A 16,852-nucleotide genomic window follows, 5' to 3' on the forward strand; every position below is an offset into this window, starting at 1 on the left:
CTTCAGGACGATTCCCAGGACAGCAACTAAATATGACACACTCTCAGTCAATTTTTGTTATCCCTTGATGAGACACTGAAGGCTCCACTGACCACTGGATTACTGTTGGCAAAACAGCTTTTCTTCACACATTTGGGGGAGAGAGTGGCGCAGCGGTCTAAAGCAATGATTTGCAGTGCTAGAGGCATCACTACAGACCTGGGTTCGATCCCGGGCTGTATCACAACCAGCCACAAGTGGTCCAGCGTCAATGTAAATAAGAATTAAGGGAAGGTTTGGCAGGGTAGTCCGTCATTGTAAATAAGAATGTTCTTCACTGACTTGCCTAGTTAAATAGATATAAACAAAATATATACAGTTGAAGTCGGAGGTTACATACAATTAGGTTGGAGTCTTTAAAACTCATTTCTCAACCACTCCACAAATTTCTTGTTAACAAACAATAGTTTTGGCAAGTCGGTTAGGACATCTACTTTGTGCATGACAAGTCATTTTTCCAACAATTGTTCACAGATTATTTCACTGTATCACAATTCCAGCGAGTCAGAAGTTTACATACACTAAGTTGACTGCGCCTTTAAAACAGTTGGAAAATTCCAGAAAATGATGTCATGGCTTTAGAAGTTTCTGATAAATGATGTCAATTAGCCTGAGTCAATTGTAGGTGTAGCTGTGGATGCATTTCAAGGCCTTCCTTCAAACTCAGTCTCTCTTTGCCGGACATCATGGGAAAATAAAAAGAAATCAGAAAAGACCTCAGGAAAGAAAATTGGAGACCTCCACAAGTCCGGTTCATCTTTGGGTAACAATTTCCAAATGCCTGAATTTCCAAATGCCTGTACAAACAATAGTACGCAAGTATAAACATCATGGGACCACGCAGATGTCATACCGCTCAAGAAGGAGATGCATTCTGTCTCCTAGAGATGAACGTACTTTGGTGCGAAAAGTGCAAGTCAATCCCAAAACAACAGCAAGGGACCTTGTGAAGATGCTGGAGGAAACAGGTACAAAAGTATCTATATCCACATTAAAACGAGTGCTATATCGACATAACTTGAAAGGCCGCTCAGCAAGGAAGAAGCCACTGCTCCAAAACCACCGTAAAAAAGCCAGACTACGGTTTGCAACTGCTCAATCCTATAGAAAATTTGTGGGCAGAACTGAAAAAAACGTGTGCGAGCAAGGAGGCCTATAAACCTGACTCAGTTACACCAGCTCGGTCAGGAGGAATGGGCCAAAATTCACCCAACTTAATGTGGGAAGCTTGTGGAAGGCTACCTGAAACGTTTGACCCATGTTAGACAATTTAAAGGCAATGCTACCAAATACTAAGAGTGTATGTAACCTTCTGATCCACTGGGAATATGATGAAATAAATAAAAGCTGAAATAAATCTCTACTATCATTCTGACATTTCACATTCTTAAAATAAAGTGGTGATCCTAACTGACCTAAGACAGGGAATGTTTACTATGATTAAATGTCAGGAATTATGAATAATTGAGTTTAAATGTATTTGGCTAAGGTGTATGTAAACTTCCGACAGTAGATGCATACAAATACATATATACAGTGGGGCAAAAAAGTATTTAGTCAGCCACCAATTGTGCAAGTTCTCCCACTTAAAAAGATGAGAGGCCTGTAATTTTCATCATAGGTACACTTCAACTATGACAGACAAAATGAGGGAAAAGAAAATCCAGAAAATCACATTGTAGGATTTTTAAATGAATTTATTTGCAAATGATGGTGAAAATTACAGGCCTCTCATCTTTTTAAGTGGGAAAACTTGCACAATTGGTGGCTGACTAAATACTTTTGCCCCACTGTATGTGTGTCTGTGATGTGATATGTATGTACATATGTACGTATGTATGTATATACACACAAAATGGCGATATGAAAAGAAAATACAAAAAAAACACATTTCTGTCATACAGCCCTTTGTCATGTGTAACTTTGGCATAGGGCTGAAACGATGTGAAGAACTGAATACCCTTATGGATATTATAGGCCTAACCTACTTTTATTAATTAGAGCAGGCCTGGAAAGATCCAAAAGAGAGGAAGCGATGTGGAAATAAATGTGATGGATTTCACCAGAGAGAACAGTAGTGCTCGCACTACCCACTTTGTTCTCTATATTTAAAACAGTGGGTTATTTTGATTTCATTAGTATGCTGTCTGAGGCATGTGATTGTTCCTGTTATTAAACCAGCACTCTTTTAACAGTAACCATGGTAAGGAAAAGGCTTCAGACTTAAAAGCTCTAAATATTTTGTTTGTTTTTCCAAGGCTTTCTTTTACACCACCTATTAGCCCTGTTATGAACCTAGGCTAATTCCTTGAAATTTGTTGACAAACTAAACTACAAATGGTTGCACACTTATACAATGAGTACAGCCTTCAAGCTACCTACAACATTACATGGCCAAAAGGTACTGTATGTGGACACCCCTTCAAATCAGTGGTTTCGGCTATTTCAGCCACAGCCATGAAATCCCATTAAAAACAAACATTGGCAATAGAACGGTCCGTACTGAAGAACTCAGTCAGAGGATGCCACCTTCCCAATAAGTCAGTTCATAACATTTCTGCCCTGCCCTGTTATTGCGAAGTGAAAATGTCAGGAGCAACAACGGCTCAGCTGCGAATTGGACACACAAGCTCACAGAACGGGACTGCCGAGCGATGAAGCGCTTATCGCGTTAAAAAAAAATGGCCTGTCCTCGGTTGTAAGACTCACTATGGAGTTCCAAACCGGCCGCGAGACCCAAACAACGTGAAAAGCCAGGCCGATGATGTCATGGAATCCTGCCTGATTGTCAAGACACAGAGATCCTTTCTGTGAGAACCAGAGGGGAGGTTTGGTTCAAAACATGAAGGGGAGGGGTTGGGACTGGGGAGTGTGGGTGAAAGGGACCCCACTGCACACATCCGACAGACACACAGGCTCATCCAGAGAGAAGACCCCCCCCCCTACTAGGACCCTGAGAGCTATCCCAAGGAGGTGGATGCTGCATCACCGCCTGCTGTAACTGCAGTCTAATCCTTCAGGACGATTCCCAGGACAGCAACTAAATATGACACACTCTCAGTCAATTTTTGTTATCCCTTGATGAGACACTGAAGGCTCCACTGACCACTGGATTACTGTTGGCAAAACAGCTTTTCTTCACACATTTGGGGGAGAGAGTGGCGCAGCGGTCTAAAGCAATGATTTGCAGTGCTAGAGGCATCACTACAGACCTGGGTTCGATCCCGGGCTGTATCACAACCAGCCACAAGTGGTCCAGCGTCAATGTAAATAAGAATTAAGGGAAGGTTTGGCAGGGTAGTCCGTCATTGTAAATAAGAATGTTCTTCACTGACTTGCCTAGTTAAATAGATATAAACAAAATATATACAGTTGAAGTCGGAGGTTACATACAATTAGGTTGGAGTCTTTAAAACTCATTTCTCAACCACTCCACAAATTTCTTGTTAACAAACAATAGTTTTGGCAAGTCGGTTAGGACATCTACTTTGTGCATGACAAGTCATTTTTCCAACAATTGTTCACAGATTATTTCACTGTATCACAATTCCAGCGAGTCAGAAGTTTACATACACTAAGTTGACTGCGCCTTTAAAACAGTTGGAAAATTCCAGAAAATGATGTCATGGCTTTAGAAGTTTCTGATAAATGATGTCAATTAGCCTGAGTCAATTGTAGGTGTAGCTGTGGATGCATTTCAAGGCCTTCCTTCAAACTCAGTCTCTCTTTGCCGGACATCATGGGAAAATAAAAAGAAATCAGAAAAGACCTCAGGAAAGAAAATTGGAGACCTCCACAAGTCCGGTTCATCTTTGGGTAACAATTTCCAAATGCCTGAATTTCCAAATGCCTGTACAAACAATAGTACGCAAGTATAAACATCATGGGACCACGCAGATGTCATACCGCTCAAGAAGGAGATGCATTCTGTCTCCTAGAGATGAACGTACTTTGGTGCGAAAAGTGCAAGTCAATCCCAAAACAACAGCAAGGGACCTTGTGAAGATGCTGGAGGAAACAGGTACAAAAGTATCTATATCCACATTAAAACGAGTGCTATATCGACATAACTTGAAAGGCCGCTCAGCAAGGAAGAAGCCACTGCTCCAAAACCACCGTAAAAAAAAGCCAGACTACGGTTTGCAACTGCTCAATCCTATAGAAAATTTGTGGGCAGAACTGAAAAAACGTGTGCGAGCAAGGAGGCCTATAAACCTGACTCAGTTACACCAGCTCGGTCAGGAGGAATGGGCCAAAATTCACCCAACTTAATGTGGGAAGCTTGTGGAAGGCTACCTGAAACGTTTGACCCATGTTAGACAATTTAAAGGCAATGCTACCAAATACTAAGAGTGTATGTAACCTTCTGATCCACTGGGAATATGATGAAATAAATAAAAGCTGAAATAAATCTCTACTATCATTCTGACATTTCACATTCTTAAAATAAAGTGGTGATCCTAACTGACCTAAGACAGGGAATGTTTACTATGATTAAATGTCAGGAATTATGAATAATTGAGTTTAAATGTATTTGGCTAAGGTGTATGTAAACTTCCGACAGTAGATGCATACAAATACATATATACAGTGGGGCAAAAAGTATTTAGTCAGCCACCAATTGTGCAAGTTCTCCCACTTAAAAGATGAGAGGCCTGTAATTTTCATCATAGGTACACTTCAACTATGACAGACAAAATGAGGGAAAAGAAAATCCAGAAAATCACATTGTAGGATTTTTAAATGAATTTATTTGCAAATGATGGTGAAAATTACAGGCCTCTCATCTTTTTAAGTGGGAAAACTTGCACAATTGGTGGCTGACTAAATACTTTTTTGCCCCACTGTATGTGTGTCTGTGATGTGATATGTATGTACATATGTACGTATGTATGTATATACACACAAAATGGCGATATGAAAAGAAAATACAAAAAAAACACATTTCTGTCATACAGCCCTTTGTCATGTGTAACTTTGGCATAGGGCTGAAACGATGTGAAGAACTGAATACCCTTATGGATATTATAGGCCTAACCTACTTTTATTAATTAGAGCAGGCCTGGAAAGATCCAAAAGAGAGGAAGCGATGTGGAAATAAATGTGATGGATTTCACCAGAGAGAACAGTAGTGCTCGCACTACCCACTTTGTTCTCTATATTTAAAACAGTGGGTTATTTTGATTTCATTAGTATGCTGTCTGAGGCATGTGATTGTTCCTGTTATTAAACCAGCACTCTTTTAACAGTAACCATGGTAAGGAAAAGGCTTCAGACTTAAAAGCTCTAAATATTTTGTTTGTTTTTCCAAGGCTTTCTTTTACACCACCTATTAGCCCTGTTATGAACCTAGGCTAATTCCTTGAAATTTGTTGACAAACTAAACTACAAATGGTTGCACACTTATACAATGAGTACAGCCTTCAAGCTACCTACAACATTACATGGCCAAAAGGTACTGTATGTGGACACCCCTTCAAATCAGTGGTTTCGGCTATTTCAGCCACAGCCATGAAATCCCATTAAAAACAAACATTGGCAATAGAACGGTCCGTACTGAAGAACTCAGTCAGAGGATGCCACCTTCCCAATAAGTCAGTTCATAACATTTCTGCCCTGCCCTGTTATTGCGAAGTGAAAATGTCAGGAGCAACAACGGCTCAGCTGCGAATTGGACACACAAGCTCACAGAACGGGACTGCCGAGCGATGAAGCGCTTATCGCGTTAAAAAAAAAATGGCCTGTCCTCGGTTGTAAGACTCACTATGGAGTTCCAAACTTCCTCTGGAAGCAACGCAAGCACAATAACTGTTCGTTGGGAGCTTCATGAAATGGGTTTCCATGGCCGAGCAGCCACACACAAGCCTAAGATCACCCTGCACAATAGCAAGATTTGGCTGGAGTGGTGTAAAGCTCGCCGCCATTGGACTCTGGAGCAGGGGAAATGCATTATCTGGAGTGATGAATCACGCTTCACCATCTGACAGTCCAACGGTTTAATCTGGGATTGTCGGATGCCAAGAGAACACTAGCTGCCCGAATGCATGGTGCCAACTGTAAAGTTTGGTGGAGGAAGAATAATGGCCTGGGGCTGTTTTCATGGTTCGGGCCTAGACCCCTTAGTTCCAGGGAAGGGACATCTTAAGAATACAGCATACATTACAGCATTCCAACTTTGTGTCAATAGTTTGGGGATGGCCATTTCCTGTTTCAGCATGACAATGCCCCCGTATACAAAGCGAGGTCCATACAGAACAATTTGAATGAATTGGAATGCCGGCTGTGAGCCAGGCCTAACATGCTGACCACACAGCTCGCATGGCGTGCCCGAACGTTGCAAAAATAAAATGTACACATACAGTTGAAGTCGGAAGTTTACATACGCTTAGGTTGGAGTCATTAAAAGTGGTTTTTCAACCACTCCAAATTTCTTGTTAACAAACTATAGTTTTGGCAAATCTACTTTATGCATGACAGGTCATTTTTCCAACAATTGTTTACAGACAGATTATTTCACAAAACTGAGTTTAAACTTCTGACTTCAATTGTACATATTATTTCATCTACACTGTTCACAAGTGTATGCGTAGCCAGGGGATAAAATAATCCCGCCTCTCCCATCTCCTCATTGGTTTTTAGGAGCGTTCATCCACCTCTGGCCTGCTCGCCTCCCTACCACTGAGGAAGTACAGTTCCCGCTCAGCCCAGTCAAAACTGTTCGCTGCTCTGGCCCCCCAATGGTGGAACAAACTCCCTCACGAAGCCAGGACAGCGGAGTCAATCACCACCTTCCGGAGACACCTGAAACCCCACCTCTTTAAGGAATACCTAGGATAGGATAAGTAATCCTTCTCACCCCCCCCCCCCTTTTAAGATTTAGATGCACTATTGTAAAGTGACTGTTCCACTGGATGTCATAAGGTGAATGCACCAATTTGTAAGTCGCTCTGGATAAGAGCGTCTGCTAAATGACTTAAATGTAAATGTAATGTAAATGCATATACCCACATGGTGATTTAAAGATAAAGCTATTTCAACCTGCGTGTCTGGATTGCGTCTGGATCAACTAGCAATGTCGCACGCACATTTCCAGTCAAGCCAGCATGTAATCGTTCAACATCAGTGCCCGGCCTCACTAATGCTCTTATGGCTGAATGGAAGCAAGTCCTCGCAGTAATGTTCCATCATCTAGTGGAAAGTCTTCCCAGAAGAGTGGAGGCTGTTATAGCAGCAAAGGGGGCCTGGTTTAGACCTTATCTGTCAGAAAGATATCAGTTTGTCTCTGTGGATGGTTTGACTTCTGACAAATTAACTGTAAACTTGTGTTCCTCAAGGTTCCGTTTAAGGACCACAATTGTTTTCACTATACATTTTAACTATTGGTGATGTCATTCGGAAACATACTGTTAACTTTCACTGCTATGCGGACGATACATAGCTGTACATTACGATGAAACATGGTGAAGCTCCAAAATTGCCCTCCCTGGAAGCCTATATTTCAGACATAAGGAAGTGGATGGGGACAAACATTTGACTTTTAAACTCGGAAAAAACTGAGATGCTAGTTCTAGGTCCCAAGAAACAAAAAGATCTTCAGTTGGATCTAACAATTAATCTTGATGGTTGTACAGTCTTCTCAAATAAAACTGAAGGACCTCTGCGTTACTCTGGACCCTGATCTCTTTTGACGAACATATCAAGAATATTTCAAGGACAGCTTTTTTCCATCTTCGTAACATTGCAAAAATCAGAAACTTTTTGTCAAGAAATGATGCCGAAAAGTTAATCCATGCTTTTGTCACTTCTAGATTAGACTACGGCAATGCTCTACGTTCGGGCTAGGCGGATAAAGCACTAAATAAACTTCAGTTAGTGCTAAACATGGCTGCTAGAATCCCAAAAAATGGATCATATTACTCCAGTGCTAGCCTCTCTACATTGGCTTCCTGTTAAGGCTAGGGCTGACTTCAAGGTTTTACTGCTAACCTACAAAGCATTACGGTTTGGTCCTGCCGTAGCTACCTACGCATAAACTACGGTCACAAGATGCAGGCCTCCTTACTGTCCCTAGAATTTCTAAGCAAACAGCTGGAGGCAGGGCTTTCTCCTATAGAGCTCCATTTTTATGGAATGATCTGCCTATCCATGTGAGAGACGCAGACTCGGACCCGACCTTTAAGTCTTTATTGAAGACTCATCTCTTCAGTAGGTCCTATGATTGAGTGTAGTCTGGCCCAGGCGTGCGAAGGTAAACGGAAAGGCACTGGAGCGACGAACCGCCCTTGCCGTCTCTGCCTGGCCAGTTCCCCTCTTTCCACTGGGATTCTCTGCCTCTGACCCTATTACGGGGGCTGAGACACTGGCTTACTGGTGCTCTTCCATGCCGTCCATAGGAGGGGTGCGTCACTTGAGTGGGTTGAGTCACTGACATGATCTTCCTGTCCGGGTTGGCGCACCCCGTTTCAACATCTTGGCCATGTTCTGTAATAATCTCCACCCGGCACAGCCAGAGGAGGACTGGCCACCCCTCAGAGCCTGGTTCCTCTCTAGGTTTCTTCCTAGGTTCTGGCCTTTCTAGGGAGTTTTCCCTAGCCACCGTGCTTCTACATCTGCAATGCTTGCTGTTTGGGGTTTTAGGCTGGGTCTCTGTACAGCACTTTGCGACATCGGCTGATGTAGAAAGTGCTTTATAAATCTTAGCAGCATCCACATACTTTTGGCCATGTAGTGCATTTGCCCAGTGAATTCATTGGAACCTAGGCCTGAGACACAATTGAGCTATTTCAATACCACGTTGAAAACAGCAGCAGAGTTCAACGCTCGACGATGAGCTCGTAACTAGAAAAGGACATTCTTCCAAAATGACACGGGGGCTCGCTTTTATTTTTATTTTTTTACATGGCCAGGTCCTCTTACAGCTAATGGGGTTCATTTTGATGACTCACACATAGGCTAAGCCTTGGTTCTGGTGTTGATCCATGCGGACAGGGAGTTTCCCCCAGAGCAGGAGGCCTGTGGAATTCTGTAGGGCTGGGCCAGCCACCGCTAGGCCGGCCACCGCTAGGCCCTGCAATTATCTACATGCAAGAGTATGAAAATCACAGGACCGCGGGGATCGCACTTCACACCACTGTGCTCAGTACAGAGGGATACAGACAGAATGTTCTCAGAGCTTTCGTCGTTCATGCTTTATCGTCAGTGTGCAAAAAAACACAGGCCTCTGTATATTTCTCTACGTCTGTAACTGCATTGAAAGAGCTACACTCAGTGATGGTAAAATACAGTAACTTTGTAGCAACATGCAGAAAACACTAAAACACAGGTGCCATGTGCACAACTCAAATCTAGTTCCAGGCTGAATTTACAGGTTCATAATCTCATGGCGGTTGGCGTACTAACAAAAAAGCAACCCAAACAAATTATATGAGAAATCTGGAATCTGGACAGCTTAGCAGGGTTATTAGTCAAGTGCTTACTTCAGCATTACTGCCAGATAACTTCATTAAATCACATTATTTACAGGAATTTGATACAAGGCCAACCCAAACAAACAGATTACATCTAAACTAGGCTCAGGCTAGAGCCTCAATTGAGGCATACAGACAGACAGCGATGGTAATTTAATGTCCCTGGTAAAAGTCTAATGGTCTAAATACCACTAGTGAAGCAAAGACACTGCCAAATCTAACAAATTGTGAACCGTCATTCAACTCCAGCTAACTCCATGACATCCATGCCTTATGTCAGGGTTCCCCAACCGGCAGCCCACAGGTCATTCTATTTGGCCCCCCCAAGTTTTCTGAGCAAAATAATATACGGTGCATTCGGAAAGTATTGAGACTCTTTGACTTTTTCTACATTGTGTTACGTTACAGCCTTGTTAAAAAATGTAATCTACATACAATAGCCCATAATGGCAAAGCAAAAACTGGATTTTTGACATTTTTGCAAATTTGAAATACGTGAACAAACTGAAACCCTTTACTCAGTACTTTGTTGAAGCACCTTTGGCAGAGATCACAGCCTCAAGTCTTCTTGGGTATGACGCTACAAGCTTGGCACACCTGTATTTGGGGAGTTTCTCCCATTCTTCTCTGCAGATGCTCTCAATCTGTGTCAGGTTGGATGGGGAGTGTCGCGGCACAGCTATTTCCAGGTCTCTCCAGAGATGTTTGATCGGGTTCAAGTCCGGGTTCTGGCTGGGCCACTCAAGGACATTCAGAGACTTGTCCCGAAGCCACTCCTGCATTGTCTTGGCTGTGTGCTTAGAGTAGTTGTCCTGTTGGAAGGTGAACCTTCGCCCCAGTCTGAGGTCCTGAGCGCTCTGGAGTATGTGTTCACCAAGGATCTCTTGCTTTGTTCATCTTTCCCTCGATCCTCCATGTCTGGAGGAAACCTAGCACCATCCCTATTGTAGCAGCATCATGCTGTGGGGATGTTGTCATGCTGTCATGCTGTGGGGATGTTTTTGGGCAGCAGGGACCTGTCCCTGCTGCCCAAAAACATCCCCACAGCATGATGCTGCTACAATAGGGATGGTGCTAGGTTTCCTCCAGACATGGCACTTGGCATTTAGGCCAAAGAGTTCAATCTTGGTTTCATCTGACCAGAGAATCTTGTTTCTCATGGTCTGAGAGTCCTTTAGGTGCCTTTTGGCAAACTCCAAGCAGGCTGCCATGTGTCTTTTACTGAGGAGTGGCTTCCGTCTGGTCACTCTACCATAAAGATCTGATTGGTGGAGTGCTGCTGAGATGGTGTTCCTTCTGGAAGGTTCTCCCATCTCCACAGAAGAACTCTGGAGCTCTGTCAGTGACCATCGGGTTCTTGGTCACCTCCCCGACCAAGGCCTTTCTCCCCGATTGCTTAGTTTGATTGGGCGGCCAGCTCTAGGAACAGTCTTTGGGGGTTCCAAAATTCTTCCAAATAAGAATGATGGAGGCCACTGTGTTCTTGGGGACCTTCAATGCTGCAAAAATGTTTTGGTACCCTTCCCCAGATCTGTGCCTCGACACAATCCTGTCTCTGAGCCCTACAGACAATTCCTTCAACCTTGTTGCTTGGTGTTTTCTCTGACATGCACTGTCAGCTGTGGGAGCTTATATAGACAGGTGTGTGCCTTTCCAAATCATGTCCAATCGATTTAATTTACCACAGGTGAGCTCCAATCAAGTTGTAGAAACAATAATTATCAATGAAAACAGAATACACCGGAGCTCAATTTTGAGTCTCATAGGAAAGGGTCTGTCTGAATACTTATGTAATACAATTCCAAAAATGTCTAAAAACCCGTTTTCGCTTTGTCATTATTGGGTATCATGTGAAGACTGATGAGGAAAACATTTATTTAGTGCATTTAAAAATAAGGCTGTAACTTAACAAAATGTGGAAAATGGGAAGGGGTCTGAATACTTTCTGAATGCAATGTATGTGTGTGTGTGTGTGTATATATATTTAAATATTTTATTTTATTGTTGTACAGACTAAAAACACCAGGAAATTATCTCAGTGATTTTAATTTAAGAAATATGTTCCCAATTATTACCACGCATAAGAGAGAGAAACGTGATCGCATATAAATGTTTTAGTCAAACTTATCAGTTTGGTCTTCTTTCGTTCAATTTGTCGTCTACAAATGATTCGTAATTATGTGCTGGCAACCAGACACTCCGCTCAAGAAAATAAAAATCTAAAATAACTCTGCAACCAATCAGATACCCTGAAGAGACGATCCTACAGACATTTTACATTCTTTGTTTGAGTATAGGTTGTCCACAATGGATAGTCATTAAGAAAAGAATGGATTAACAGTGAGGACATGGCAACACATGATTAGCTAGAGACGTTCCAATGATTGAGATGTGAAACGTATGTTTACCTTTAGGCCTAACAGGCCTCAATTTGCAGTTAAAAATGATCTGAAACCAGATCATCTAATATGTTGCAATTGACTCCTTTTTTCTTTTAAAATCTAAGAAACTAGGGTTCATAGTGGGTGTATTTGGGGCTTTAGACGAAGGATGCTTGTGACCAGTCACCAGAAGGCTACTTCCCTAGCAGCTGGTCACTGGGCAGTGCGCACAGTGATTTGACTCATATGTGGCTTAGCCAAACACTTTGAAGTGAGTGCCTTTAGCTAATCTCAGACGCAACGGCCGGTCATGCGACACAAAGCCACATTCTGAATGTCCCTTTTATTCGCTAAAACATTAGAATCTCATACAAAGCTCAAATACCTTCTAGAAAAAAAGGGCAATGGCTTTGACGTTGAAGAGGGCTCACATACTTCTTATCGGTTTAATCAAATCTCAGAGGAGTTGAATATACTTGTCCTTGGGTGAACATGGTGCCATTTAGATGGTTGAGTATGGTGTTTACAATGCCTAGTCTGACTGGTGCCCTTTAGAATGTGCAGTGGCAGAAGTTCCTATCCCAAGACTGTGGCAGGCATGTTCAGAGAGCTATGTGGATAAACAAGGCTGAGATATTCCACTCATAAAAACACACTGGAATCTCCCCTCTTTCTGTGTCAGTAAAGCAGAGACGAACCACGGAGACGGCTACCAAGAACAAAATGGACTAAAGCGATTAGGTACATCCATTTGAATTTAATAACCATTTGACAGCATCCCTTTTGATTTAAACAAAACTTTCCAAACACGTTTGTCCAAGGGAAGAAGTGGTCAGAAAGGGACTTTTTGGACCTGAAAAAGAGTTAAAGGTGATCAAAGTTTATTCATTTGGAATAACCCGCCAAACCACGAGACATCCATGTCTTCATTTAAAAGCTTGTCAAACTATCTGATAATTTCTTTTTTTTAAATAAGTCATTTTTAAACCTTTAGCGTCAATTATCAAAAAGCGTATAACTTCAGATTGATTTCAGAATCGTATATGTTGTAGCTTAAACCTTATTTCACATCATCGGAGTTTGTGTTGTGCCTGCCATCAGTTGAGACAACATGCTCTTAAATACAGGGAGGGTGTCATTTCAATCATAGAATGAACCTATCCCTTCAGATGACTGCAGTCTGACTGAGCGGTGGTAGGCAGCAGCAGGCTCGTAAGCATTCATTCAAACCGCACATTCCTCTGTTAGCCAGCAGCTTTTCGCAATGCTTGAAGCACAGCGCTGTTTATGACTTCAAGCCTATCAACTCCCAAGATTAGACTGGCAATACTATAGTGCCTATAAGAACATCTAATAGTCAAAGGTCTGGGAAATACAAATGGGAGAAATAGTCCTATAATAACTACAACCTAAAACTTCTTAACTGGGAATATTGAAGACTCATGTTAAAAGAAACCACCAGCTTTCATAGGTTCTCATGTTCTGAGCAAGGAACTTAAACGTTAGCTTTTTTACATGGCACATATTGCACTTCTACTTTCTTCTCCAACACGGTATTTTTGCATTATTTAAGCCAAATTGAACATGTTTCATTATTTATTTCAGATTAAATTGATATTATTTATGTATTATATTAAGTTAAAATAAAAGTGTTCATTGTTGATTCAGTATCGTTGTAATTGTCATTATTACAAATATATATATATATACAAATCGGTATCCGCTTTTTTTTGGTCCTCCAATAAATCGGTATCCGCGTTGAAAATCATAATCGGTCGACTTCTAGTGTGAATAATTTCTGAAGGCACTGTATATGGGAAAAAAAAAATCAGTTTATGCATTTTTAGATAGATGTTAAAGGTAACAACAACAAAAATGGCCAGCAATGATAAAGTAGTTTGATAACCCTGTTTGGAAACTTTTAAATGATATGAATCTGAACTGTTTATATTTTCTAGTGATGAAGACACGGATGTCTCATGGTATGGCGGGGTATGCAAAATGCGTCAACTTTGAACATTTCTCTCTCATGAATGTTTTGTCATTCAGGCCCAAAAAGTCACTTCTGAGCACTTCTACAATGGGCAAAAATATTTATGGAAGGTTCTGTTCAAATCAAATGGGGTTCTGTCAAAAAAGTGATTGAATACAAATGGATTTACCCTAATTCGGGGGTGAAGTTTGGAGTTTCAAAGCACCAATGACAAAGTCTTGATGTATTTTTATTGCCGTCGCTGAGTGGAAAGGGCACAGTAGTGTATGCAGGCTATGCTGTAATTATCATGTGTTTCATCAAACTTTACAACATGGAGGGTGATGCATCTAAGTCACAGCTACAACTGAAGACAATTTGGCAATGGCTCTGTGTCAAGTCATAGGCCAATGCTTAGAGAAATGTAGATACTTAAGTAAAAAAGACCAATAGTGTGTTTGTAAAATGCATTCATTAGTACTGTAATTGTTATGATGTGGTCCCAAGACTAGGCCTAGTGAAGACTGCCTGAAAACAGAGGGAGAAAAAGCTCTTGAATGTTTCATTACAGAACCCATCTGCTTACTTTAAGATTTAGCAGGCACATCACAAGGTGTGGCCGCCCACATTGCAGTTCAAACACTCATCAAAGATATGACTTGAGCAGTGGTGGAAAAAGTACAACACTGTCATACTTGAGTAAAAGTAAAGATAGCTTCGAAAATCACTCAGGTAAAAGTGAAATACACACAGTAAAATACTACTTGAGTAAAAGCCTAAAAGTATTTGGTTTTAAATATACTTAAGTATCAAAAATAAATGGAATTGCTCAAATGTACTTAAGTATCAACATTTTAAAAATAAATAATTTCAAATTCATTATATTGAGAAACCTGACAAACAATGATTATTATTTTTCTTTAAGGATAGCCTGGGGCACACTAACATCATTTACAAACAAAGCATGTCTTTAGTGAGTCTGCCAGATGAAAAGGCAGTCAGGATGACCAGGGATAAGTGCGTGAATTGGACCATTTTCCTGTCCTACTAATAAGCATTCAAAATGTAACAAGTACTTTTGGGTGTCAGGGAAAATGTATGGAGTAAAAAGTACATTATTTTATTTAGGAATGTAGTGAAGTAAAAGTAGTAAAAATGATAAAATAGCCAAGTAAAGTGCAGATACCCCCCAAAAAACAACTCAAGTAGTACTTTAAAGTATTTTTACTTCAGTACACCACTGGACTTGAGTGACCTTTGCTGTGGAGAAAATGCAAGCCCACTACTATAGCAGCCATGCATACTTCAGCATTCTCAAACCAAACAACAACAAACAATGGAAGCATAATTTGGCAGCTGGGACCCTGTATTCATGGAAGAACATTGGAGTGCACCAATCATTGTTTGGTTCCAACCAAGTGCACTGCGACATTGGGGAATCCATTGAAAGGATTTGCATTAGCTTACACTGATGTGCACAATCCAAAATACATGTTGCAACTTTTAACTGCTGGACAACATCCCACAACGTTTCATTAAATGTAAATTAAATTAAAGGTGAACTTGTGGTGCAGACAAAATGTCTACATAATGACAGCAGGGATGGAGATGTGGCAGTACGAAAGGCCAAAACCGTGATATTTGAATATGAATTAATCTAGAAATTGAACATTTTCCTGTATTATATTTTCAATATTTTCACAAGTATGGAAACAGACAGTCATAGTAAGCAAAAAGGTTATTCAGGCTGACAGACAAACTCACAGACAACTTGACAAACTGGATGGATAGATGCCCCCCTGTATTACCCCTGTAATTATTAAGCACGTATAGTACCTGCCAAGTTCTTTGCCCGGAATGATGGTGTAGTGGTCAGTGAATAGTTCATTCTTGATAGGAGTTTTGATTTCGGAGAGTAGCCCACATCGGTTCTGGTTTGGTTCGGCTGCCTGACCATAGTGGCAACGCGTACGGCTTCTTGTCTCGCTGGTCCGGGGACTATATTCAGGAATCATCGCGTCGATTCGGTTTTACAGCTTGTTATCTCCTGTCACTTTTAAACAAACCTAACAGCTACTGCAACCAAACTTCCCTCGCTAATAGATGGCTAGTAAACGTTGCCTACAAAGTGACCACAAAAATAGCAGTACTTCGCTGCTTAGGAGTGATAAAATAAGACCGCATGCCTCACGGATATTTCAGATGAGAGAACTGTTACTTTCATGTTCAATTAAATTATGTCGAAGGGCGCAACAATGTATCAATATTTTCAACTTCACTAAATGTTTGTAACCGGGCGATCTGTTCTAACTTCGCTCGCTCATCAGTATGAACAACGGAATAATGAATACAAGTTTACCAGTCAGATACTTTGCTCTCTGTCACCATGGTAACACTCTTGATTGACAAGTAATTTGACCAAATAGGGTGGCGCATGCTACTTTACTACAAGCAGGGGGAAGGCTCTCCACATAAATAAGATCAGCCAACAGTTGGCGCAGTACCAGTGCAATGAGTCTTATTCAATTAAGTTAAATTTGCTTTAAATATCCAAACTAATCGGACACAGCACTACCGTTAGCTCAATGAGAAAGGGAGAATTCCCAGTAAGATAATAACTAATATAATCAATTGATTGGGACTTTACATTAACCTTGTCTAACCTGTATCAGTTTTCATAGTATTGTTTCATAGTAAAATACATTAGAATAATAGAAGAAAATAGAGTATAATATAATGGAATACTTTATTGATCATCTTGCAATGGAAACAACTGTTATGTTCCCTCCACCCTCCAATACCCTACAGAAACACACCCACCACAACACATTAAAAACAATAGATTATATGGTGTCTTTTTTTGTCTATTTTAACTGAAGACTTGCACCTGAGTCAGTGGGTTTGCATAGCAGAAGATGTATTTTGTAGAATCTGCAGTGTGTATTAGAGTGCAGAGAATCAAATTCTCCCTCTTCTGGTGAAGGATAGTAGTG

General features: G+C 41.1%; 1 protein-coding gene across 1 annotated transcript in view; it reads right to left on the minus strand.

The window, feature by feature from the left end:
- The window catches only part of LOC118371804 (serine/threonine-protein kinase 17A-like), a 39,666-nt gene extending 23,423 nt beyond the window's left edge, over positions 1–16,243 (minus strand). Inside the window, exon 1 of the mRNA XM_035757422.2 lies at positions 15,696–16,243. Coding sequence (XP_035613315.2) covers positions 15,696–15,874 — 179 coding nt within the window. The 5' untranslated portion in view covers positions 15,875–16,243. The remainder of the gene's footprint in view (positions 1–15,695) is intronic.
- Positions 16,244–16,852: the final 609 nt, after the last annotated feature.

Source organism: Oncorhynchus keta, chromosome 4, assembly GCF_023373465.1.
Source record: "Oncorhynchus keta strain PuntledgeMale-10-30-2019 chromosome 4, Oket_V2, whole genome shotgun sequence".
NCBI classification, from domain to species: Eukaryota; Metazoa; Chordata; class Actinopteri; order Salmoniformes; family Salmonidae; genus Oncorhynchus; species Oncorhynchus keta.